The sequence below is a fragment of the Clarias gariepinus genome, chromosome 15, assembly GCF_024256425.1.
Source record: "Clarias gariepinus isolate MV-2021 ecotype Netherlands chromosome 15, CGAR_prim_01v2, whole genome shotgun sequence".
Taxonomy (NCBI): Eukaryota; Metazoa; Chordata; class Actinopteri; order Siluriformes; family Clariidae; genus Clarias; species Clarias gariepinus.
In genome coordinates this window covers 4,263,113-4,284,763 of record NC_071114.1, presented here as the reverse complement: position 1 = coordinate 4,284,763, position 21,651 = coordinate 4,263,113, and the positions used below count along the sequence as shown (strand labels likewise).

General features: G+C 36.0%; 1 protein-coding gene across 1 annotated transcript; it reads left to right on the top strand.

Annotated features, from left to right (window-relative positions):
* Nucleotides 1-2,013: 2,013 nt before the first annotated feature.
* On the top strand, nt 2,014-12,632 carry LOC128543134 (uncharacterized). Its single transcript, XM_053513477.1, has 6 exons — nt 2,014-2,203; nt 3,138-3,488; nt 4,615-4,671; nt 7,012-7,125; nt 7,656-7,802; nt 12,363-12,632. Exons 1-6 carry the CDS (start codon nt 2,179-2,181, stop codon nt 12,419-12,421), a joined length of 753 nt encoding a protein of 250 aa, XP_053369452.1. The 5' UTR covers nt 2,014-2,178; the 3' UTR covers nt 12,422-12,632.
* The last annotated feature ends 9,019 nt before the right edge of the window (nt 12,633-21,651 follow it).

Below are 21,651 nucleotides of genomic sequence, written 5' to 3'. Positions count from 1 at the left end.
AGACTATGAGGAAACAGCAAAAAAAAATTCTGACTTCATAGATAGCCTTAAAAACTCTTACCCAACCTTATTTTTTGCTGAATCACTACAGCGACTCAAACCTCATCCGATTAAAAAAAGCTCGCGTCACAAATATACAAATGTTAATCAAACTGTGTCACAATGAATGGCTTTTTATAGTTAAAAATATTTAACATCTTCCCAAAAATGTTATTTTATCCTAAATATGTTCTTTTAATAAAATCTCATCACCACCCAAAACAACAAAACTCGCGTCACTTGTTTACGTTACAAAGGCTCGAGCTCCGCCATGTTAGCTAGCAAGCTAACCGATCTGCGTTACACAATCATGTCACTACACACACCAAAAGCAGTTGTGTGAAAAACACTTGAAGTAAATGTATATCTAATACAGCCATGAGTCTTTTTGGGAAAGATGCAACAAGTTTTTTACACCTGGATTTGGGGATCCTCTGCCATTCCTTCTTGCAGATCCTCTCCAGTTCTCTCAGGTTTGATGGTAAATGTTGGTGGACAGCCATTTTTAGGTCTCTCCAGAGATGTTCAATTGGGTTTGGGTCAGGACTCTGGCTGGGCCATTCAAGAACAGCCACAGAGTTGTTGTGAAGCCACTCCTTCTACTGTAGCTGTGTGCTTTGGGTCATTGTCTTGTTGGAAGATAAACCATTGGCCCAGTCTGAGGTCCTGAGCACCCTGGAGAAGGTTTTCGTACAGGATATCCCTGTACTTGGCCGCATTCATCTTTCCCCCTGATTGCAACCAGTCGTTCTGTCCCTGCAGCTGAAAAACACCCCCACAGCATGATGCAGCCACCACCAAGCTTCACTGTTGGGACTGTACAGGACAGGTGATGAGCAGTGCCTGGTTTTCTCCACACATACTGCTTAGAATTAAGGCTAAAAACTTCTATCTTGTTCTCATCAGATCAGAAAATCTTATTTCCCACGATCTTGGAGTCCTTCAGGTGTTTTTATTGTGCACTGTGGAGAGGCTTCCGTCGGGCCACTCTGCCATAAAGCCCTGACTGGTGGAGGGCTGCAGTGATGGTTGACTTTCTACAACTTTTTCCCATCTCCCAACTGCATCTCTGGAGCTCAGCCACAGTGATCTTTGGGTTCTTCTTCACCTCTCTTACCAAGGCTCTTCTCCTCCCCCGATAGCTCAGTTTTGCCGGACGGCCAGCTCTAGGAAGGGTTCTGGTCGTCCCAAACGTCTTCCATTTAAGGATTGTTGAGGCTACTGTGCTCTTAGGAACCTTTAAGTGCAGCAGAATTTTTTTGTAACCGTGGGCAGATCTGTTTCTGACTTATTCAGGCAGTTCCTTTGACCTCATGATTCTCATTTGCTCCGACATGCGTGTCTTACACTATTAAAAAAAAATTAAACACTCACTAAACTGAGTAAAGTGGCATAAAATGAGGGAAAAAAATTCATTATTTTGCAACCTTCATGATAACTATAGTATTTTGATGACATAACGCACTATAGTGATATTAACCCATATATGATTGAATTGCGTGAGTTTAAGACACGCGTTTTAAGATGAAATTACATTTTTTTTTTCTTTTGATAAATGACATGTGCATCTGAGTTTCACATTCAACAACATGCAAATGTTACATAGTTTTTGGTTCTTGCTTGGTGTTTATGTGGTTGACCTGTTTTGACATTGTGCTTTTCATTGTGCTGACTTAAACAAGTTCTGTAGTTCTATTTTATTACCATATCGTAGTGTCAACTCTATTTAAGTTATATATTAAACACACTAATAAACCCTGTGGACCTTTTTCCACGTGTTTTTCTTTCACACTTTTTCCTTTTCTGTTTTCATGCCTGATTCATAGTTGTGCTGGTGGTTTGAGTGGTTTCTCAGTGCACTGACTTCCTCCTCACATCCTTTCTCGTTTTAAATTTTCAGCAGGCTTTCACATGAGCGATATAACTCAACCCTCAGCCTTACACCGCTTTGACATCAAAAACTAGTGTGTAACACAAAACTTTCACATACATTTATTACAGCAGGTTTTTCAGTCCTGTAGGGGTGCAACTCCTTTGACGCACAAAACATCTCCCCTGTACTTTACTTTGCTCCTGTAAAAGAGATCTGACATTTTGGGTAAACTACTTTTAACAAGAAGAGTGGACTACTTATTTATCATGAATTTTATGCTATTGCTCACAGGTCAGAAATTTTATGTTCATACTGATATAATATATATATTTTTTACAATGTTTTTTTAAGTGGCTTCGGTAACTTGCAACTAAATCCATCATGCAAAAGGCAAAAAGTTAAATTTCTAGGTTATATATGTTTTGTTGGGTGGTTACTGAGTGTATATTTATTGGTTATTTGTTCGTACTCTTTAACCATTCACGTAAACTTAGCATTGCTTTATTTTTATGGCTTTCAAACCCCAACTCACAATTATGTTTACTCACGTTCTCACTTTTATAGCTGAAAGACAGCAAACAAATAAAAAAATGCAAATTTCAATTTTTAATTTTTTTTAACTATTTATTGTTCTATAGGCAAATGTTAAATAATTAATAGGTTTCTAAAGTTTACCTTATTCTTCGAAAGTCTTAGAGGATTTGTGTTTTCCTTGGGAATCCTGTATGCTTTCCCTTTATCAATCAACATGATCTGTATTTCGCAGATTAAAATTTTGTAATATTTGTTAGGTAAAGCGTAAACATTTTAATTCAGTAATTTTTTTATTATAAATTTTTGAAGCAAATTATTTCCCTAGGCACTGTTTAAACAAAGAAACTATTGATAAAATATTAGGTTTAAACACACTAGAAAAGAAACTACTAAATGTGACGTATATAACTCAATATTTATTTATTTATTTTATTTCAAGCTGTTATACTTATAGTACTGATTAGAGTTTAATGTTAAAATCCTTTCATTTTTTAAATGAAAAATTATTTATATATTTTTTTTTATTTAGTTCATTTCATATCATAAATATTTATCATGTTACATCACAGCCGTATTTATTTATCTATTTCGACTACACGTTTATTCTGCTTTGGTTGGTTGTTTGTTTTTGTAAATTTTATTCCCTAAACCATAATAACTGTAATTTCTTGTGTTTTGTTTTTCTTTACAGTGGGAGCAATAATTAACACCAGCATTCAGGAAATACTTATTGAACCTAAGGTACCAAGCATGGTTAGCGCATGTGTAGGATCAGACACAACCATCGAGTGCTCTTTTCCTTCAGATGTTTTAATGGGGCCCAAAGTGAACTGGTATTATAACAACATTTCTACTGACCATATGATTAAATTCATCTCAATGAATGGCTCGAGTCGTTACCTTAAAGAAAAAGGAAGGAATGCTTCAAATTTAATTATTAGAAATGTTACTGTCAGTGACAGTGGATTGTATTTTTGTGAGGTCACACTGGATATTCCTCTACTGATCAAAAAAAGCAGCAATGGATGTAACCTGTTTATTTGTAAGTACTATATATGTGTGTGTGTGTGTGTGTGTGTGTGTGTGTCAAGTTAAAAGTCAAGGAGGCTTTTATTGTGATTTCAACTACAATATATACAGTTCAGTACATAGTGAAACATAAAAATTTTCCTCTAGGATTAAAGGGCTACAGATTACATAAATTAAGACTAAGACACCTTACTAGCTAAGACAAACCAAATTAACACCATAAACAAACAAAATTAATTTATTAAAATTACATGTGCAATATGGGAGCAGCAGTTAGCCTCATCTGCATGTCTTTGGAGGGAAATCCACCAAGCACAGGGAGAACATGCAAACTCCAAGCACACAGATGAATCGAGTCAGGCCGGGAAACGAACCCGCACCCTGGAGGTACAAGGCAACGGTGTTAAGCACTGAGCCACTGCGCTACCTTATATGTTGTGTCAGGAAAGGCATCTGGCATAAGACCTGTGCCAAGTTGTGTGTAATGGATGGCTAATGTGGCGACTCCTCCGAAAGTCCAACAACAACAAAAATATATATACAAAAAGTAGACAATGAAGCTCACCTATATATATAGAACAGTACTGTCAAGTGCGTTTCCAAAACTCATCAAGCACCATGATAAAACTGGCTCTTATAAAGACAATACTACCAGGAAAGCAAGATCAAAATTTACCTTTCAGATGAGACGTTTGTACTGGGAGTCACACTCAGACAAGCCACATATAAAAAGATTGTCACTTTTTTGTCTTTATTTTATACTTTCAAATGCTGCACTATAGAGTAGGAAATCTGGTCATTTAACATAAATGGGCAAATTTCTCAGTTCTTTTAAATCCACTATTTACAAGACAAAAATGAGTTATGTACAGTATAACATTTTTTATGTGTATGGTTATGGATATGTCATAGTTCTAAATGATAAATGTAGGGTTGTCAAGGCTTGGGGTTCAGAAACTCAAACACATACAAAAAAAAAGTTTGGAAACAATTGGTTACATACACTTTCATTATTCCTATAAATATCTAATTAGAATTTATTTGATCTTGATGAATATCACACAACAGCATCTTCCACTAGCTACACTATATCTTATATCTAACTACCTATCTCATATTACCATGTTTCTCTTTTGCAGATTCACCCACAGAGAGTCCTCTGAATATCAGTACAACAAATTCATCTACACCTTGTGGTAAAATGTTGCCTTTTATAGTCAGTTTTTGCTGCATTATTTGGAAGATTTTCTACACAAACTAATTCCATGTACTTTAGGTAGTTACAGAGCTTTAGGTTATTACATTATCTTAGTGATATCTTCTGTTGCAGGGTTTAGCATGTCACTGCGCTTCAACTCGTCTTGCCTTTAATAATTGTCCTTTAAAGTTTTAATTGTGATTTTTTCATTTTATTTTAATAATTATTTACAACATTTTACAACATACAACATAGTAGCATACTCTCATACTCTCCTCTGTAGCAGAGGGAAGTTTTGGTCTTGCTTTCCTGGGAAGGTCTTTATGAGGGACAGTTTCATCATGGACCTTGATGGGTTTACAAATGCAGTCGACACAATACTGTTCTTGCAAGAACTGTTCCAGAACAGCAGACCTTCATGTCTTAAAAAACTGAATGTTGTTGTTACTTAATTACCTAACGCCATATGTGTTATTTCATAGTTTAGAAATCTCCAGTATTTTTCCAGAATGAAAAAAATAAATCACAAAAAAACATCAAATTGTAAGGTTCGTCCAAACTTTTGACTGGTATTGTACATAAAATTATAATTTTTTGACAATAACTAAACTAGTAAGTAATTATATCATGAATATATGGTGTTTTCCATTACAAGATTTTAATAAATGAAATACAATTATGGAACTTAGTCATTAGTGAGTAGGCATTAGTTCCGTAATTGTAGCGATATTGTTGCTACTTTGACATTTATTTCAAAGAAGCAGAATTGCTGGTCAATAGGAATAAAAAGTATAATTGGCAAACTTTCTTATTATATATTTAATAATAATATATTACATTTATTGCAATAATATGTTAACTTTATTGCCATAAATTCCTTAAGATGTGTCTAAATATCCTGACAGTAAAAAAATATATATTTGTTTACGCTGATTGACAATTGATGGAATGCATCCTTTAAACACCACACGCACCCACAGATCTAGAGCTGTAGGATTCAAACACACGTTGGGGAAAACTTATACCACTAAACAGATGTTCAGAACTTTAACGCCTGGATAACATACATGATAATGCTGAGATAACAGTAGCTCAGAACTCCCAGACAGGAAACGCTGCCTACAGAATAACATGTTGCTGAAGAGCCTGGGTGTCTAGCCCACTGGCTATTATGATGACTATATGATGTTATAAAAGTAGTTCATGCACAAATTAGACATACTGTAAGACACATAGCAACCGTGACGAGAAATATTGCACAGGACATTGCTAAATGACATCGCCAAATGATATTGTTAGTTGATGTTTTAAAAGATTGTTGTTTTGTTATTACACGTTATACCTAATTGATATTGCACATGTTACTGCTAATTGATATTGCTAATTGATATTGCACATGTTATTGTTAATCAATATTACACATGATATTGCTGATTGAGTAGCCATTCTGAGCATTAGAATGACCGTTCTGCAATTTCTTTATCATGAAATAGTGCAGGTTAACAAAACTAGGTTATGAGAAAGCTTTAAGCAGATCGATCTGGCCAGCAGTGCACTGTTTTCGTAGATGTTATCTCTTCGTTCTTGCATCTTTCTGTGGTATTTTTGTTCCGGTTGTGGAGAATGGCCTTTTAAGTGAGTGAGTGGGGCTAAGACTTTGGGGTGCAGACTTATAATAATTATAATGATGAATTACGTACAAATCTTCACAGTAACTGTTACTGGAATTAATTTTGTGGGGTCTGAAAGAAAGTTTAGTGGTGGGAGTAAAGTTTACTTCATGCGTCTGTGGCTGACAAAACTTGTGGGTGATAGAACGTAAAACCAAGCAATAAAAACTTAAGTATTTAGTGTGGCTAGTCCATTTAACTGTGATAAAACTATCACAGTAAAATGGACTAGCCACACTAAATACTTAAGTTTCTATTGCTTGGTTTTAAAGCAGGCTTTGCTCTAATTTCTTGGGATTTACTGGCATCAGACCCAAAGTACCGAAAGACGGAAATAATTGTATTATTATTATTTATTTTTATTTTTATTATTATTATTACTTTATTACTGGTTCTATGAGTTATGAAGTTAATTCTGTAACCAGAATATTTACAGCAAACAAAAAACAGGATAATAAGGAGTAATAATATTACCTGGTTGCACCCAAAATTGTTGTATTCTCATCCTTTTCTCAGTTTATAACAATTTTGACCCACTTTATTTTTATACCCTAACTACTTTATGATTTTTGTCCAAATTATATAACCTTGTTGGAACTAACTGACTCTGAAATAAATAATTTTGGAACATTATTGGGTATTCAGTATTCCTCTTCTCTTTTTTTCAGTCTCTGAAACTCACAAGGATTTTCCATTGTGGCTTTGGGTAGCCTTGGCAGTGGGTTGTGCCATGGTTATAACAACTGGGATCATCACAACAGTCATATGTAGAAGAAGAAAAGGTGCTAATATCCTATTTTCATGTTAAACCAGTTACAAACAGACAAACTGCACTGATGCCAATTTTGTCATACAGAATACCAGTATAGAACATATTCTTGCTTTCCAAATGGGTTCTTCTTGGATCACATAGAAACTTTTCCAAAATGGCAAACCCTTTGTTCTAGAGTTTATGGGTTCCCACAGAAAAAAAAAATAGTGAAGGCAAGCATGAATGTATGCTCAGTTACCAAAGTTGCATGTGAAAGAGTCATGCACAAGCAGAGGAAATTTTCTGTTTGAGGTCAGGTCTGTGTTTTCTTGTGTTAAGCTGGAGCATCTACATGTGTAGGTTGTGTGCACAATGAGTCACACACAGATGTGACGTGTCTAATTAAGATGAAACAAGGTATACTGTAGCCTGCTTGTGGTTACAAAGCTGGTGTGCAATGCGTATTTACAGAGCAAGTCCTCGATCATCAGACCTCAGTACATTTCTGTGTAAAAAGACGTATGTGATAATAATATTTAATAAATGTGTGTCTCTTTTTAGAGGCCCCTGTTTATGAAAACACAATGGAAGCCAAAATGAAACACAGGAAAGAAGCTCAATCTCTTCACCACAGCATGCCATCAAAAGGATATGCAAATAAACAAATGGATACTCTGAAACCACATAAATATGAATCTCGTCCCAAAGGTAGACAAGAGAGCCCTAAATTATAAATAATGCAATTGGGTTATAACCTACTAGTCCATCTTTATTGATATAATTGTCATTACTTTTGCTTGAGTGCTATTTCCAATTTTTTTTTTTTTATAATTAATTTTTCTTTCGGATGACCAGTAATTTGAGATTTCTGCCTCTGCTCGTGTTTTTTAAGAATGAAGACATTCTTCAATAAGAAAACATTGAGTATTTATACAGTTATGAGAAAAATTAAGTACACCTGCTTTTAAGTCTCTAGATTTATCCAGACATATTTCTCACTACAGATGGGGTTGGGTTTTAAATAATTCTTATAGTGTTGGTTCTTCTTGGCCCCCCGCAACCCAAAATACAGAATAAAGCGGTATACAGTAGATGATGAGTGAGTAAGTGAGAGTTGGTCCTCTGAAATAAATTTAATGCCACTAATCCCAACCACTAGCTAAAAGTTTGTTTCTATCTAGCAACACGTCTCGATAATCAACCATTCAGGTGCCTCAGGTTAGTCGCATCAGGCTACAAATGACTATACTAATTGATATCAAAGCAATAAAAATACACTTACAAGTACAGAGAGGCCTAAAAAAAACGTATACACAGTCCAATATAAAAAATATATATAGCTATGAAAGTATAATAGAAGTCTTCAAGTTATTTCAAGACTGGACTACTGCAACTCACTTCTGACAGGTCTGCCTCTGTCCACCATTCGTCCTCTGCGGCTGATCCAGAATGCAGCTGCACATCTTGTTTTCAAACTTCCCAAGTTCTCCCACACCACCACCCCACTCCTCCGCTCCCTGAACTGGCTTCCTGTAGCTGCCCACATCAAATTCAAAACCTTGATGCTCGCCTACAAAGCTAAAAATGGCCCAGCACCCACTTTCCTCTCAGCTCTAATCACACCACGCACCGCACCACATTCCCTCCAGCACTGCTCGCCTCCTCACCCCATTTCCCAGGGATCGAGGAAGACATGCATCCAGAGTCTTTTCTGTTCTGGCACCTAGTTGGGGGAATGAACTTCATCTAGATGTCTGTACAGCTGAGTCATCGTTTACAATTTTTAAACGACGACTCATGACGTATCTGTCATGTATACTTGGACTAATGCCAAAAAAAACTTCCCAATTGTGTTTGACTGATGGCAGTTAGTAACCCAGTGTAAGCATCTATCCAATGAGGGGAAACTTCAAACTTTTGATAAGAGCGTCTGCCAAATTGCTGCTTTGCGACAATCGTTAAAAGCGCTATACAAATAAAATAGAAAAATTAAATTGAAATGCCTAAATGTAAATAGTGCAAAATAGTATGTTGAGTTACATGAACTAAACAAAAACTTGTTGCAGTAAAAATGTTTGATCTACAATTTGATCTGAATTGAAAAAAAAAAAAATCCTTACAGAAATTAAAAAAAAAAAAAAAAATTCACTCCAGTTTATTGTGGTTATATATTTCGAATGTAAATGTAATTCAAGCATTTAAAATCAGGTCTTCACATCCGGGATATTACAGGAAGAGTAATGGATTGCTGATTGCTGCGGTTTGTTTCGCAGTGTACTTTGAAGTGTGCCCTTCGGCCCCTGTGCAGTCCCCTTCTCAGGAACTACCTGCAGCTCGAAATGCTGCACTTCTGACTAACTCGACGGGTTGCCAGTTAAGCCTCAGAATAAACCCCTCAATGCTTAAATAATAGCCAAAACTAAAATGTTGTAGAGCATTTGCGTTGCATTAAATTAAGTATCTTTTTACGTTTTTCAAAAAACAGAATGCTATTTAAACATTGTACTATCCGTAGGTTTTTGTTTATTACTAAGTTGTTATTGTTACCTTTATTTATGCGTAATATTAATTCAGCTGAGGGTAACAGCATGTTTGTTGCTGCTTCTGTTGAGGGAATTAACCCCACCTTGTAACTGAGGTGACTGTATATTACAGAGCTCAGGGGAGAAGAAGACCATCACTATCAAAGAAGGTGAAGGAGCGCCGGGTTTGCATTGAACATAGCGATTACGACGGAGGGACTTTTTTAGCGCATGAAAAGTCTTTTGTTCCGTTTAACTGGCAACCCAGCGAGTTCGTTAGAAATGCTGCGCTCCGATCGGTAAGTAGTTCCTGAGAAGGGGACAGCACAAGGGGCAGGAAGCACACTTTAAAGTACACTGCGGCACGGACCGCAGCAATCAGCAATCCATTACTCTTCCTGTGATATCCCGGATGTGAAGACCTGACTTTTTCTCTACCTGTATTTTAATGCATGTTTTTTTTTTTCCTACCTTGAATTTTTGCTGCCTGAATTTATGACATTGAAAATTATTTAAGATGGTATTTTTAACACTTAATATATAAGTGTTCATTATCAAATTGCTGTTCAAAAATATTTTTGAACAGCAATTTAATAATGTAAATTTTTTGCAATTAATTTAAAAGCTTGAATTACATTTTTATTTTAATTATACTACCACAATAAATTGCAGTGCCAAACATTTCAAGCACTGTAAATACTGTAAGTTTTTTTTTTTGATTCAGATCAAATTGCAATACAGAAAAATTCAAACATTATTATTGCAACAAGATTTTGTTCAGTTCATGTAGTTAAACATATTGTTTTCCTGGTGGCTCAGTGGTACAGTAGGTGTTTCGCCTGCCATGCAGAAGGCCCAGGTTCAATTCCCAGCCAGTGCCCAAACCCCCCAACCACTGGATGCAGTGCCGGTCCCAAGCCCGGATAAAATGGGAGGGTTGCGTCAGGAAGGGCATCCGGCGTAAAACCTGTGCCAAGTTGTAGTGCGGACTGGATATTCCGCTGTGGCGACCCCTTTGCCGGAATACTCAGTCTCCTCTGACGATCACATGATTTAGTGACTACTAACATACTTAGAGGAAACATAATACTGCACATTGCGCATAACGCCATAATTCAGTTTTAGCACCCGATAAATGTCTAAAAATTTAAAAGAGGTTGTACTTTTTTTTTCTCTAAAAATGCATTACATAATTGATATTAAATGAATACACAACCAATACCTGTACACAATGTATTATTCTGTATATTTGTAAATAATAATAATTATTATCATTATAAAAATAGCTATATAACAAAAATAAATATTTATTATTATATTGTTAACAAAATAGTTGCTTTTTTATCTTAAAGAAAACATTCTTACCATAATATACAGAATGATAAGACCAACTTGCAGGTGCTCAGTTACATTTTATTTTTATTTTTATTTATTACAGATTTGCACAGGATCCTTAGTGTATTAACATACTGTTATTTGTTTATTGCTAATCAGTAAAAATACAATGTATGTTGCATGATAAAAATACATGTATTATACCTTCACCCGGCACTTTAAAGGAACACTTATACATCTGTTGTTTATGCAAATATTCAATTACCCATTATGTCGCAGCAGGGCACTTCTTGAAATCATAGAACTACATTTTGAGCCCTTCAGTTATTAAAAAAATCTGATCTTAGCTACTTTGAGCATAGTTTGACATTTGAGTCTTGTGATGTGCTTGTTTTTCACACACGTTATTCAGTGTTTAGAAACAGTGTGAAGAACGGTGTGAAGAACAAGTATACTCCCGATTCTGTCAATGTAACAGACCTTGTTGAGAAAATTTAGAAACGTATGGCCAGAATGGTTTATGCTCAGAGCCAGGATAAGATAATCAAATAAACATTCTTTATGATTGTGGGAAAAAGTAACGCGTCTTGGAGTGCACAACACATCTAACTGTGACAATGTACAACAGGAAATGAGCACATGGGGTAAATACCTGTCAGATGAGAACAGGAATCTGAGGTTACAGTGGCCACAGACTGCCTGAAACTGGATTGTTGAAGGCTGGACAAAGACTAGATGATGTTTTTCCAGTTTTCAAGGGTTGAAGCTCAAACCAGTGCATCTGAAACCAAAACCTTCCTCAATACTGTAAAAGACACTGAGATCACATTTTCCCATTTTGATATTTAATAATGAAATTTCAATTGAAGCTTTTAACTTGTATCTGAATGATTTTATGAATCGTGTTGCTGCAACATAATGAACTGGATAACTGCATGAATAATCAGGTGTGCACATGTTCTCCCATAAGTGTTTCTAAGGAAGAAACTGAAAATTTGTGTAACACTGGTGAGTAACACCCTTAAACTTTATGAAAATGAAATAATTATGACAATCTAGAAACTACAATCAAAAATTAAAAAATTATTAAAATTTTCTTATAATATAGGTTTATAATAATTCCATTTCTTTATTTTTTCTTTGTTTGTTTGTTTTGGAGTTGATGCACAGCAGCTGTTAGAGGCTAGGGGTGCTCTTTCTTTCTGCACTAACATGTGTAGGAGGTATGTGGTATGACTCAGGCTCTGGTGAAGTGTCCAATTCAGATAAAACAGCATCCTGTAGAGCACCTTGTGGTTATAAAGCTGATGTGTGCGAAACATATTTGCAGAGCAAGTTACTTGTCCTCTGTGCATAACTGACCGTATAAAAAGACATTTAAAGAAATGTATGTGTGAATGTTTTTTTTTAGAGAACCCTGTTTATGAGAACACAAAAGGAGTCTCAAGAAGATATGAGAAGAAAGTTTGATCACTTTGCTGCTGCATGTCATCAAAAGGAGACTCAAATAAACAAAAGGACACTTTGTAAATAGATAAATATAATTCCAGATGTGGTCAACTGAGCCAGTGGAATCATGCAAAATAATGCAATCGGATTTATATCTCTTATTTTAATATTATTGTTTTTATGTTGATGGTTATGATTTTATAATTTGTTTGGATGACTGTAAAAAAAGGATGTGAGGATACAAGTGCAAATTGCCAAAACTTTAATAAAGGCAGTCAATCAAAAGAATTATTTGGTCAGTTTGTCCCTGCAACAGACATGACCCAAAACAAACATGAGAATAAGAATTAGTAATGTGACCCAGGCAATTGACTCTACATTAACAATCAGGTGAACTAGAACAAGTTGATGGTCTCATCAACTATGTTTGAGCGATTGCTGCATTCTGGGAAATGTTGTTTGGCACAGATTTTAACGCATCAGTGACAATGACTAATCAAATATAATGTTTTCTTAAAACAACCTTTTAATACCTGGCCATAGGATATTAATCACTTGTCTACACAAGAGTGAACTGAATAATTTCATATCCATGTGGATAAAAACATTTAGATTAAAAAACATTTCTGAACTGGCTTTTCCTGATTTGGAATATAAACCGAGATGGAAGTTCTACCATGTAGAAGACTCTTAAAAAAATAAATGAAATTGAATCATTAAGATTAAATTTTAACTCCACTGAAAGGTACCACACCTACTTGCTTATTTATAACCTAACCTACTTAGGAAACACCTTAATGACAAAACATTAATATAATGTAGAATGTAGAATATAGTATGTGAAAAAAGAATTATACATTTACAAATTAGGAAATGAACTGATTGAACTAGAGGTTATGTTATGTTGGGTAACGTAATATATAAATATATACAGTATACAAATTCAACAACACCACTGGGTAACAAAAAGACCATGAAAGAGAATGATCATAGATTCAACATTTAGATATCCAGTATATGTAATATTTGCATTTATATTTAACAATTTTAGTCTATTTTTCCTATTGAACCCATATTTAATCATACTTGCTAGCATAGATTTTGTGTATGTGGAGAGTTTCATCCACTAGATGGCACATCAGAGCTACAATATCCTGAGCCAAAGGATTAGAATGTAGGATTAGAATTTGGTCATTTCATGCAGAGTGATATTACATACTCATTACTCATTATTGTTATCATAAGCCTCAACTATGACCTGACATCCAACATTATTTCCTAATCTAAAAAATACAGAAAGATAGTGTATAAAACAAAATTTTTGGTAGCTTTTGAGGACAATTCAAGATCACACTCATTCACTTAATTATTCACTCATTCTCTGGACCACTTATGCCGGTCAGGGTCATGGAAGTTCTCTCAGGGGATTTGGGGCACAGGGTGGTGTACACCCTAGACAGGATGCGAATACATCGCAGGGCACACAACTGCATGTCTGTGGACTGTGAGAGGAAACCGGAGTACACAGGGGAAACCAACCAAGTACGGAGAGAACATGCAAACTCCACAAGGTGGCAATCGAATCCTCGACCCTGGAGGGCTCAGTGCTAACCCAGTTCAAGATCAGTATTTCAAAATTAAATAGACGAGAAAATTAAATTTCTAAATACCAGTTTGGAACACTACATAAGTATGCAATTTGAGATCCAATAGGCCTCATGCAACAAGCAATATGCAAGCATTCACTCACTCATCGTCTATACCGTTTTATCCTATATTTAGGGTCACGGGGGCCTGGAGCCTATCCTAGGAGACTTAGGGCATGAGGCGGGGTGCGCCCAGGACAGGGTACCAAATTATCACAGGACATACAATTATACACACACTCACACACTAATTCACATACAGTTGTCGGCAATTTGGGAACATCTGCATGTCATTGGACTGTGGAAGAAAACCGGAGCACCTGGAAACCCACCAAGCGCAGGGAGAACATGCAAACTCCAGGCATACAGAGACAGGAATTGAGCCTGGTCGGAAAACAAAACCCGGTCCCTTAGGATGCAAGGCGACTGTGCAGTACATTACACCACTGTGCACCCACTATACAAAGAAATTCACTCAATTTTTTATCACATCCAAATTTCTTCTTATTTTGTGCATACATGTTCATATTTGTTCACTATAACCAAGCTAGTGGTTGTAAACATTTTAGCAAACTTATTATAGTGCTTACATTCATTGATCATTTAAATATTGTGTCCTTCTCTACAACATGGAGGGTGCAAGAAAACTTAGCAAACCCTATCAGCCCATCAACTCGTCCTTCATAGCCCTATGCAGTGCTGTTTTTTCATCAGCACTTTGTTTCTATTTTACTTTATTGCTGGGTACTTACATATAGGTGGTTGGGAAAAAAATAAGATGATCACTGCCTAGAGGGTTCGAGATCAAGGCTGCCTGATAGACAGAAACACAGTCTCTGATTACTTGATAAAAGACATAATGAAATTATAGAAAAGTGGTGAATGGTTAACAAGGGCATTGGTTGCTTACAGGTTGGTTTGCCTGCCATGTGGAAGGCCAGGGTTTAATTCCAATTCAATGCCAAACTCCATCCACAGCAGTGCCGGTCCCGAGCCTGGATAAAATAAGAGGGTTGCATTGACAATTTTTTTTTTACATGGGAAGAATAAAACCCATGACATTTATTTTTCACATGCCTGATCCAACAGCATGGTGCATTCTATTTGCCTGAAAACTGTCATGCAGGGGTGGTAATGGCTCTTATTGCTGTGGGCAGAAAAGGGCAGGCATAGGCGCAGAAGGGTGTTTTTAAACAAAAAAGTCTTTAATCATAACATAAAACAGGAATCTCAAAGGAACGAAACAAACACACTCAAATTATACTACCCATAATTAAACAATACCCAGGCTCTATGACAAGACACACCAGACATAAGCATTATGATGAAACACATGCTTAACTGACATACACAGCCTCTAATACCCGATACACAAAATATAAGCACTATGTTAAAACACAGGCTTAAGGACGAAACGCAAGCTAAGCATGAAGCTGAAACGGAGATAAGACAAGACTAGAGACACGGAGGGACTAGAGATTCAGAGACGCACAGAGGCTGGGGACACAGAGAGTACATACAAAACCTGAAATAACTTAAGACTACACACGACTAAATCAGCTCCACACACACTTGAACACCAAAGACCTACATACAAACACACTCAGCCTTGGGACATGCTTAGTGGTTATGGGGCAACATAGTAACAATATAAAATAAACCAACATATAAACAAAACCCAAAATACAAAACAAAGTGCCCACATAAATACCAGTACATACAAACGTTCAATGCTCGACCCAGTTTCCCAGACTAACCAGTTATTTATAGAAGATTTAATGGCCTACCTCGGTTCAGGTGTGATCCCGCATCACCTGACCGGGATGCCTTCTGGGAAACTGAGTCTGCAAAACAAAAACTACAAAAAGACAAAACAGTGCCCTCTAGTGGCAATTCCTTACAAAAAAATGTTTACTTGAAGTTAAGCAGTGGTTAACTAGCCGATCAACTAAACGAACATACCACGATGAGACTTTTTCATCATTGGCCACACTTTGGAATTTTGTGGTCATGAAGATGTTACAGTTAAATTATTGTTTATTCCAGGAAGCAGTAATGCCAGCATCTCAGAACCAAATGTCAACAAAAACAACAAAATATAGTCATATTTGCTGCCAACTAATTTTAATCATTGGTTTTAATCAACTATGTTATTTTATACTGTAAGCACAATGCTAACAAACATTTGTGGTGTTAGGCTATCTACTTTTAAGTTTCCTTGTTGATTGATCCCTGAGCCAAAACTGAAAAACTGCACTAGACTTTAATCTAGAATTAGAGGGAAGCGGTCCAATGCTAGCTAGACTTCCCTTGCTAGCTTACTGTCCGATCTCTCAGGCCCCCACAGACTAGCAACTAATGCTCACTCTTAACAGGTGCGTCTTTTTTCTTTTCTCTGCACTCCACGATTTGTGACCTATGGGCCTGTGAGTATGTGGCATGTGGCTAAGTGGTTCTGCTTCATTATAGCATGTTTTAAAAATAACTGTGTAACCACACTGTGTTATCATGTGACACAATGACTGCCACTTATCATCTCTATGCACGCTATAGATTCTGTACTGAAATACTTTAATATAAGTTAAAATTGCTTTAAAATTTTAACATTTCATTCAATTTTAAGCTTTTGTAGTTTGCTCTTTTTTGGCTTCGTCTTTTTACTCCACATGAATTATGGGCCAACTAGCCAGAGCTTAGCTGTTACAAGTCACTGGCATTATCAGCTTATAAAGCATCCTCTTCTGTGTTATCTTAGCTACTGTATACCCACCACTGTCAAAAGACAGTGAATTTACTGTCACAGTGAATTAAATTTTGTTAGATAAAATAACATTTTCTGTGTGTGATTAAAAATACAAACAATATATTTTTTTTTTCATGCAAATAATATGTGGCCAGGCATACTGTTTGCCTTATTTATCCATTTATTCACTAACTCATCGTCTATACCACTTTATCCTGTATACAGGGTTGCGGGGGTCTGAAGCCTATCCCAGGAGACTTAGGGTTGCGGGACCAGGGTACACCCTGGCCAAGGTGCGAAATCATCACAGGCAAAATCAATGTGCGAATGCCAATTTAGCCTAATCTGCATGTCTTTGGACATGTCTTTGGACAACAGTGGTAACCACAAAGCCACTACGGTATGTTGATCTTATTTACCCATGAGATTCAATTTGAATTGATTGGGGTTCATTTGGAAAGGTATGCACAAGGGTTTTTTAAAAGCCCACAATTTACACTGCATTTTCAGGAAAAAAAAGCAATGAATCCAAAGATCTTTTGATATCTGTGATCAAATCATACCAAGGCATAGATCAGGACAGTTATATTTTTAAAGCTTTTCATGTCTTGGATTTAGAGAACCTGGTAGACAGACTACCATCTCTGCAACTCGAGTGGCAAGAGGCAGATTTTTTTAATGAGAAAAAAAATATATATATAGTATGACAGCCTATTTGGAGTTGTTAAACATGTGGAAAAATCTTAGCAAGCATAATACTTGGGGGAGAAAACAGTCAAATATTGTTCCTATAATGAAACAACATGGCAACATTTGAGGGATGGATGCTGCCAAATTAAAATATCCTTAAAGAAGGCCTCCAGCAGAGTGTAAGAAAATTTAAAATAATTTTTTTACAAACCCATAATAACGCGTATGATTTTGGGGAGGGATGTTTAAGAAGCATATAGGACCGCAAGTAAATTTTTCTACATTAGCAAAATAAACACTAGTAGATAGTTGTCACAACTTAGCTCGTACTACAGTAGGTACATTTTTTACATATCAGTGTCTTGTACAGGAATATATATGATGAAACGCAGATTGGTGGAGAATATGCCATCAGGAAAATCATCCTACTCTTTTGCAGTCATTTTGTTCCTTTTATTGCTTAAATATCCTTTTAAATTATAAATTTTGTTCTGTATCTCAGGGTGATATTATTTGCAGCCTAAAAACACATCAACTAAGAAAAACGTACTTAAAAGTGCCAATGCACTATTACTTTATGGGTATTTAAATGGTTATTAAAATATGTTTAAATTACGCACATGGACTCTAGGATAGGTTCGCATTTTACACACAACTCTAGCCCTAGATAAGACCTACTTCTTGTAGCCAGCCATAACACAGAAGATGGGATTTATCAGAAAAAGATAGGTGATTACTTTTATCTATAAATCCTATATAGAGTCCAGTACTGTCTACTGTAATTTAAAACACTTAAATATTTGTTAATGACATCCTAAAAATATTTTTATTTAATATTTTTAATTGATTGCAATCTGTGCTGATCCTTAATTTGATTGTATTTGACAATATTAGTAATATTTAATATGGCATGAGAATTTATAGACAGTGGCAACTGAATCATACATTTAAATATCCACCATATTGCTATCAGCAAGACTGGCCTGTATCGGCAAGAGTGTCCCTCATAAGGGAATGAGGGAATCAGTATAACATATTCTAACTGATTTTATATTTAAGGCTTTATGATCTATATGTGGTACAAAAAAGAAATAATTTAGGAATAACACCCATCCCACTATGAAACCATGGCAGCAAAATGTCCGATTACTTTTGGGTCCTTTGTTACAAAATATACAGTTGCTGTAAAAATATAAGTGCTGTAATTCTACATTTACAGTTTATGCAATTTACATGTATATTCCCACAAATAAATTCTGAGAGCCTGAGTTTTGGTCGTATATGCAGTATTTAATTTTAAATCCAATGTGGTGTGGTTAAAATAACTATAATTTTGTCAACGTCCAAATATTTACGGATCTGACTGCAACTGTACTGTGAAAACCCTGACATGCTAGTATAATTATAAAGGGATTATACTAGCATGTCAGGGTCAGTTTTAATTATAAGTCCAGGGTATTAATAGATAAACAACTATTCAAATAATCTTATGATAAATGGTGAAATGACATACTGGAAAATGGGAGCTAATGGTACGATTAATGATTATGTGTAGAGCCTGAGAGGTCCATAAATGGCCAAATGTTTAGAAATTAGAGACATTATTAATCCACATGTTGTCCTCCAAACCATGATCGCAGATATGAATTGATGGATGTTTGTAATGGATAAGAATACAGGGAGGAAGGAAGGCAGGAAGGTTGTTAGGATGATTGCAACTTCACTTCCACTTTGTCACGCTTTCGCTGATGAAAACATTGTTTTTATTAGCCCTGTCAGATTGCAATTTACCAAATGGCAAACACACACAGCATGCTTTATTGTGAATTTTTGAGCATGGAGACCGCCAGGTCCGGAAACATTAAGGAGATGCAACCAGGTGCCATAAAGATAGATGGAGACAGCGAACAGGCACATGAGAGTAGAAATGTAGGGAAAACAGGAAGGTGGGCAGGAGTGCTTGCACAGTAAAATAGCAAGGTGTTCTTCTGCTGCTCCAGGCACTGTCTATTAGAAAATATAGGGCTAAATGATTTTTTGTGCTTGGGCAGTTTGGCAATGGAAGGCATTAACAAAGGACATGATCAGCGCTAAAATGTTTGACATCCTGCACAGCAATCAATAGAAGGCCAGTTTAGTGCATTTGAGCATCATTCCCACCTGGTTCTTAATATCCACTAGCAATACAGCACATTAGATCCATATATGCATTGTCAAACTGAGCTGATACACCCCGCACTGCTGAACAGATGTATCGTGGCCTGTTCAGTTGCATGGTTTAATAATGCAAATGGAAACAATCATTTATGTAATTATTATGGAAAAGTACAGTGGACCTCTGCCTGTGTTAGAGTAACTAAAACCAACTTAAGCTGGTTGATGCAGGGTAAACTGTTCCAACTAATGCAAAGCCGAGAGGGTTCCCATAACATTTAGAGTGAGATTATTTTATTTACTATGCATTAATAAACATGGTAAAATTTATATGCATAGAAATGTAACTGTACGTTAAATATTTAACCTTTCACAAAATGACCTTTCAGCTATTTATATATCAGATATACGTGTGTATAACCTGGTATAAAAAAAATTCATCTTGCACTTAAGCATTGATGACTTGCTATGTTACTGTATGCTGTTATGATAAAAAAAGGTGTTTGGTCAATAAAGGCCAAAAGAAAATGCATAGAGCCTATGCAGGGAGAAAAACAAAAGAAGTAATTTTAGTAAAACTTTTATCATCCACTAAACTGCAGATTTCAAAAGCCAGACATCTCACAATCATCCCCCACATTGTTCTCTCTCTCTCTCTCTCTCTCTCTCTCTCTCTCTCTCAATTCTCTCTGACTCCAGCCAAGAAAGATCAATAAGCTATTGATCAACTCACTCCATTTACATTTTATCCCTGTGACAAAAGACCCAGGGATGCTTAGAACAAAAGAATATGCTTTTGTCAGTCACTTCACAACTATCTGCCATTTCAAAACTAGAACCATACATGCAATCTTTCCTGAAAATAATCAATCTTGAACTGTTTTTAATTCCATGCACACAGAAATGCTAAAATGTATGCCTCAATGTATCACCATTATTATGAAGATTATTGCCATCCTTCTTTTCAGATGGGAATATCCCCAGTAATAACCATTTCATTCCGCGCCTAGCCGAGGGTTAAGAGTAATTTCACTAAAGGATAGTCAGCATTGTTTTAATAATGCATTATTCAATATTAAAAAAGTAAAAAAAATCAAACATTACGTTACTTTACATGTCCATGTACATAGCAACGTTGTGAATGCTATGGACAAAATGGATATGAAAGGAGACATTTTGTAGCCCAATAACCCCTATAAGTCTCTCATTGGACTGCTGTTTCGGTTTAAAGAAAATGTTTATTTTACTGTAGCATTAATAAATCCCATTATAGTATTTTTAGAAAAATGTTAAAAATCACATTGTATATATTATCTTGCTTTGTTCAATTTAATACAGGATGAAAGGAAGGACCAACAAGTGGTAGGAGAGTGTGTTTATGAGAAGCTGATTCTGTAAATGTGCTACTTCTAGTTTAAATAAGGATTGGCAGTGGATAAAAGCCATATTAGGGGAGAAATCAGACAATCCATGCTATGTAGGACAAGAGCTGAGTGCTGGGAGGCGAGTGGGAGGATCAATATCTTGTCGATTCACTCAGCACTGCTTGATGCAGGGTGTGTGTATGTGTGTGAGTTTGCTGCTATCAATTGGCTGTTGGGCATCTGTTTGGGTGAGTGAGGACTGAGTCGGATTAAGGTTGTGAAATGATCAATTAAAAACACCTTGGTTAATAGCCACAAAGTACACAATAAAAGACTGATTTATTTACAGAACAAAACACATGGTAAATTTTGAAGGATGATTGTTGTGTTTTTTTGTTTTTTGGGAAAGTACACTGACACTTTAAAGCTTTCTGACACACTTCACTCTCAGCATATCTCGCTCTCATTTTTATCTCTTTTTTCTGTCTTTCTTCTTTCTGTGGAATTGATCGACTAGGCCTCCTCAATCCATCTTTTCCTCAGTCTCCTAGCAACCAGAGCTTTATCGAGTGTGGTAGAGGCTGATTTCTTTCCCTTTTCTCTTCCAGTGTAACCCTAAGTATTGAAGGCTGGATGTGCATACGTGTGCATGTC

Coding starts and splice junctions, on each gene's coding strand:
- LOC128543134 (XM_053513477.1), top strand. CDS start 2,179: ATGAATTTTATGCTATTGCTCACAG. Junction 3,489..4,614: donor TGGATGTAACCTGTTTATTT/GTAAGTACTATA, acceptor TCTCTTTTGCAG/ATTCACCCACAGAGAGTCCT. Junction 7,126..7,655: donor CATATGTAGAAGAAGAAAAG/GTGCTAATATCC, acceptor GTCTCTTTTTAG/AGGCCCCTGTTTATGAAAAC.